General features: G+C 34.6%; 2 protein-coding genes across 2 annotated transcripts; one reads left to right on the top strand and one right to left on the bottom strand.

The window, feature by feature from the left end:
• Positions 1–997: 997 nt before the first annotated feature.
• On the top strand, positions 998–2515 carry LOC17899099 (F-box protein At3g62430). Its single transcript, XM_006304791.2, has 3 exons — positions 998–1912; positions 2002–2142; positions 2219–2515. The coding sequence occupies exons 1-3, from the start codon at positions 998–1000 to the stop codon at positions 2513–2515; spliced, it is 1353 nt and encodes a 450-aa protein (XP_006304853.2).
• Positions 2516–3710: 1195 nt separating this feature from the next.
• On the bottom strand, positions 3711–5318 carry LOC17898979 (photosystem II 22 kDa protein, chloroplastic). Its single transcript, XM_006304041.2, has 4 exons — positions 5042–5318; positions 4837–4950; positions 4515–4758; positions 3711–4117 (listed from the first exon to the last, which is right to left on the bottom strand). The coding sequence occupies exons 1-4, from the start codon at positions 5231–5233 to the stop codon at positions 3870–3872; spliced, it is 798 nt and encodes a 265-aa protein (XP_006304103.1). The 5' UTR covers positions 5234–5318; the 3' UTR covers positions 3711–3869.
• Positions 5319–6155: the final 837 nt, after the last annotated feature.

Below are 6155 nucleotides of genomic sequence, written 5' to 3'. Positions count from 1 at the left end.
TTTTATTTTTCCAAAAATACCATAAACATAAAACTTTGAATTTTGAAGATGTAGAGTTTTTTTTTTATGTTTGGGTTGACTATTTACATTTAGGGTATAGTTTTTAGGGGTAGGGTTTAGTGTTTAGGATTTAGAAATTAGTTTTGAATATTAAAAATTTAAGTTAGAGGTATCTTATTATAAATTGTATAGAGTTATTAATTTATCGAATTATGGGACCATATATTGAAATAATATTGGAAATAATATTGCTTTCTTTATCATGGTTTATATTGAAGAAGGGTAATTTAGTCATTTTTACATATGATATTTTTTAAAATAGACACTTAGAGAGGGTACTTATAAAAAAGGGTATCATAAAAATGTTAGTTGTGCAAATCCCCTTTTTTAATTCTTTAGACCTAATTTGTATACTTCTTATTAATAATTTTTTATTTTATAATTACTATATTTTTTTCTTTAGGATTACTACTAAGTAATTGTTAAATTTCATGAATTCTTATTTTCTTCTTTCTATTTTGAAAATATTCTTTTTTGAAAACTAATTTATATATTTTATTACCACTAATTATCTGACATGTGTCAACATCTTATCGATTCAATTAACACGTGTCACGATTTGGTTAATGACTAACTTTGAAAACCCAACTTTATATAATAAGATAATTAGAAAATGTAAACAATCTTTTTTTTTTTTGTCAAAAAGAAAATGTAAACAATCTAAAAACCAAAACTAAACCGGAATTTGGATTGGGAGGGGCTGGTGACAGCTGGCGCAAACTGATTGGCTTACAAACTCTTGTATCCCTGAGCTGAGCAAATATAAAACGCAAGAACAATTGTTTTCTCTGCTTTCAAGAAAATGCTACAACTCAGCTCTCGTTCTCTTTGAAGATTCAATATCGCTTCCTTCACGTATCTTTGAAGATCTGATCAGAGTCATCTTCTAGTTAGTGAAAATTAGGGTTCTCTAGATTAGGGTTAGCGCAAAAAAAGTATGGTTAGGATCAGTAACTTACCAGAAGAGCTTGCTTGTCACGTAATCTCATTCCTTTCGACAAAAGACGCAGCGAGGTTGAAGTATGCTTCCAAGAACTGGTATAGTCTTGTTACCATCATACAGAGTTGTGTTTTTGATGATTCTTCCTCTGCCATTAATGGAAGTTTCAAAGATTTTGCTGATCGATTTGTATCTCCTCGACATGAGAGTCACCACCGTATAAAGAGATTCTCTCTAACGCTCACGTCTTCGTCTTTGGATCCTTCTCAGTATGATACAGTCAAGGATTGTTTACGCAGTGTGTTCAAGCGTGGTGTCTTGGATCTTGAACTCGACATCAGAGTTGGTTATGATGATCAAGAAGATGTTGATGATGATAAATACTCACTGCCTTTAGAGTTGTTTACTTGCAAGAGCGTTGTGAAACTAAGACTAGGCTCTGGTTTTGTTATTGATCATCTCCCTAAGAATGCTTTGCTCCCTTCTCTCAAGACTCTCTTTCTTGATTCAGTTAGGTTCAATGATACTACTGATGGTGGTTGTGCGTTTACAAGGCTTATCTCTGCTTGTCCTGTGCTTGAGGAGTTACTCATATATGGCCACAACTGTGAAGACTGGAACTGGTCTTGTGTTGTCTCTAGTAAGATCCTTAAGAGACTTACCATTCATCGTAAACAATGGGATAACGATGGTGATTTCGAGTCTATCAGTTTTGATACTCCGAGTCTTGAATACTTTGATTACTTTGATGTTCTCAGAGATCATTATCCAGTTGTTAATCTCAGTTCACTTGTTGAAGCTAAGATAGAGCTTCCTCCTCTTTACAATGGGGATACCTATGATGTTACCAATCTGATTAAAGGGTTAAAACATGTTCAGATTCTGATCATAGGATTCCCTGACACCATGCAAGTAAGTGTTTTGTTACTCCACTGAGACATTATAATGTTTATTCAAGTTATAACTCCACTGAGACTAGTTTTGTTTCTTGTTTCTTATAGCTGTTTTGGGCCTTCCGTGAAGCAGTCCCAGTGTTTGAGAACCTGTTTCATTTATCAGTATGGACTGAGGAACCTATCTGCTGGGCTGCTCTTGTTATTCTAGTTAAAAGATCTCCAAATCTTAAGTCTCTCACCATTGAGGTATGAACAAGAACCTCCTCCTGAATAGTCCATTGGAGAAACAAAAGTATCCAAACTCACATAATCTTTTTTGCAGGCTTTGCACTGTGATACTACAGAAGAGGGTGTGGAGTCTGTTTGCAAATGCGTGGAGGGTTACTCGTTTCTTCTGTCCTGCCCTATTGAGATACTAAAGATAAACCAATTCCATGGATATATTGGAGAAATGGCGCAAATAAAGCATATCTTGGAGAAACTGCAGTGTTTGGTTTTGTTGGAAGTTCATGTTGAGGGAAGAAGTGATGATGACCTGCAGATCTTGGTGGATCTCTTAATGCTTCCGAGAGCTTCATCCAAATGCAAAGTCCAGGTCATGTTCTCGGAAACAAACTAGACTTTTGTTGTCTAAGACATGAACCCTCTAGATCTGATAAAAGAAACTTAGTACACGGTTCTTGTTTGGTTGACATGAGATGAGAGCTGTTTTGTTTTGGATCTTTTATATATAGACAACTGTTTTTAAGATTTCATTAGTTAATGCTGCTATGCTTTGTTCTTTTGTTCGAAGATTACAATTAGTTAACAACCATAACGTTTAGATTCATTAGCACAAACATATCAAGCCTTAGCATAATCGATATGTTATATATCCAATTTAGTGCCGAAGCTGTTCAAGCAAATAGCAAACTGTAGTATGATCTTATCATTGTCTGATGGCCCTGGCTGCTGTGATGTTGCTGATGGCCTCGTGGTCAATGCTCCAGTAGCATCACTACCAAAACATGGCTGCACAGTTGCAGCCGATATAATATAGATGCATAATGCAAAAAGTAATCAAGAACACAATCATGTTTTGCAAGAAGTAATCAAGAACTCAATCATGTTTTGCAAGAAGTAATCAAGAACTCAATCATGTTTTGCAAGAAGTAATCAAGAACTCAATCATGTTTTGCAAGAAGTAATCAAGAACTCAATCTTACCTCCAATGTAAGTGCTACTTGATCTTGAAATGTTGTCTGCATCCATGGATATCACATACTCTGGTGTATGTAGTTCTCCGTGTGCACTTTCCTTAGAGAAGAAACTTTCCACTTTCAACAAGTAAGGCTGTACACATTGGGACATAAAAGGTTAGTAAAATGAGCCACTAGTAGAGAATTTGAGCTTTCTGCTATTTTCAAGAACTTGCAAGTATAAAATTTAAACATAACTAATACATGTCTTCTACTACATTTTGAGTCCAAATGACCAAACAGAGTTTACTGAAGCAGAGGTTTGGTAACATCGACAAAGACCAAGGACTAACCAGGTCTAAGAGAAAGGTAAAGATGGTGAGTCTCGTCTCTTTCATTCAACCTTCTCATCACATCTCTTAGTAGAGGAGCTGGCAAATTAGCCCAACGAGTGTTCTTGATTACAGGCTTGTGCAGACTCTCTTGTATTTTATTGATTTGATAACCCAATTCCATAACACAGTTACTTCAATATTATGCATGTTAAGATTTGTATACTCTATTTTGTAATCAAATTTTTTTTCATATCTACCAAAATGTGCTCAGTGATGAACATTTTTAAATTGCACAATTATGTAATGATATAATCACTTAGGTATATAATCAGAAAATTCCAAGTTAAAACAAAAGGATTTCAAGTATTACAACAGTTTAAAGCTGTTCATTTCCTTTTGTCTCAACCATGAAGAGATGGTCACAAACACACTCTACTAAAATTTTAAGTACATGAGAAATTTAGCTTTCTTCACCATCATCGGTGATGAATTTTCCATTACCAGGATTAATGGCAGCAAAGAAGAAGAAAGCAACGTTTAAGAGGACGAGCGGTTCGATATCTTGAATCGGTATACCCGTCTCAATGTTGAGTTGAGCTAATGCTCCCTTTCCGGTTATAATCTCACCGATCAATGAAAATGCTATTCCCAACTGTGCCAATCTTCCTACGAATAGCTCGTTCGCCTTGGTGAATCCAAACAATGGACCTTCACACAACCAAACAACAACAATATTATCAATCTATTTTAAACCATTGCAATTAATAAGACCATATAATTCTCACTAGTATCATTTCATATCATACTTCTCCTCCCAAACGCTACTCGAGTTGACGACCTCTAGACTTTTGCCAGATATCTTTATCAGTTGAACAATTAACACTTGGTAACAATATCATATTTCTATCATAGGATAACGATAACTCAAGCATAGAACAGATGCATACACTATAGTTACTTCAATACTAATCATATGATTTAATCTAGAGATTAATGTCCTTTGTAGCTATAAGAATTCGACTTAAATTTAATCGGTTTTTTCAACATTTCCCTAAGTAACCTATGTATTGTAACAAAAGAATGAAATGGAAATGTTGAGAGATACCTTGTTCTTTGAGACCAAGGGCAGATCTGACTCCTTTGCCTGGAGGAATGACAGCTTTCTCGAGTCCGGTGGGAGGATCGTCGACGAATTTTCCTCTGTCTCCAAGAGCTCCAATGGCTCCCAACAAAGTGAACAAGATAAAGAAGAGAAGCAATGGCTCTGCTTCGTAAATCGGTATCCCTGTCTCAAGATTCAGCTGAGCTAAGATCCCTTTCCCGGTGATACCCTCACCAAGCAAAGATGCCTATATATATATTCATATAAACTCAACATTCATATCAAAATGCTTCGATACATCTAAGTGAATGAGAAGGAGACTTACTGCGAAACCGATCATAGCAACACGACCAACGAAAAGCTCATTAGCCTTAGTGAAACCAATCCCACCTGAAGTTCCAAAGATACCATCCTCAACCTTTGGCTTCACCTTCTCAACCTAAACACACATATAAAAAAAAAAACCTTAACATTACCATCAAGACACAACATATGTTCCTTGTGAGACAAGTAAAGGGTTTTGTGAGTACCTTCTTGGGAGCAGCTTTGGTTTTAGGTTTGAAGAGAGCAAGAGGAACAAATGATTGTCTCCTCGATGGTAGAGCAACCGGGGAGGTTCCAGAGAGGAAGAGTTGGTGAACTTTGGGCTGAGCCAAAGGGTTCTTGTTCCTCAAGAATTGGCCGGCGGAGACACCGGAGGTAAGCAGCATAGTCTGAGCCATCGAAGAGATAGTACTTTTGTGTGTTGTGTTGTGTTTGTGCTGCTGTGTCTGAGGATGAGAAGAGAAGGATCAGTGATGTGTTGTGGTGTGGAAGTAAAGAGATTAAGAGATATCAGGGAAATCTGTTGACGGGCTTGTAGTGCGTCCACGTCTCCCAATTGTCCTTTCTATACTCGCTATGTGGAGATAATGTTTTTGTGGAGAAAAATATTAAATTAATTTTTTTGAAAAAAAATATTTCTTTAAAAAATATATTAATTTTAATTTTCGTGTGAGTGAATAGACAATAACTTGTCAAAAAAAAAAAAAAAAATAGAAGGTCATATCATATGTACCATTTAAAGAACCATTTATTATGAACAAGATGTCCAATACTAGATTCAATATTTTTCTCCAAAAAATGTCTCTAATTCATTAAAAAAACATATTTTTGAGTTACAATATATTAAATATGTTTTTTCAACTGTTTTTAAATAATGTAATATATAAAAAAATACTTTAAAATACATAAAACAAATGAGAAAAGCGATGTCCTAATTTATTGCTTGCCAGGAGACAATTAAAATATACCTAAGTTGAGGTATAAAAATACACTTTTGAAATTGTTCATGTTGAAATTTATCCTTTACTCCTATTAAAACATTTTTGTAAACTTTTTAAAAGAGTACATATGTATTTGCTATATCTCATATTTTTATGGGTATTTTTACAGAATTTTTGAAAATATTACACATTTTTGAAAAGTGATATTAGGAAATGATTATTTTAAAAACTCCTGTTTTTATCATGACTTATGATTTTGGATTGGATATTATTATATTGGCTCGATTAATAACCTGTTGAAATTATTATATTCTTATAATTTGATTTCGAATCAATTATGAATAAGGGACATATTTTGATGACATTTATAGGGTTTGCC

The sequence above is a fragment of the Capsella rubella genome, unplaced genomic scaffold, assembly GCF_000375325.1.
Source record: "Capsella rubella cultivar Monte Gargano unplaced genomic scaffold, Caprub1_0 scaffold_1, whole genome shotgun sequence".
Lineage (NCBI taxonomy): Eukaryota > Viridiplantae > Streptophyta > Magnoliopsida > Brassicales > Brassicaceae > Capsella > Capsella rubella.
The sequence above is the reverse complement of the archived record's forward strand: the minus strand, read 5'-3'. Positions and strand labels throughout refer to the sequence as shown.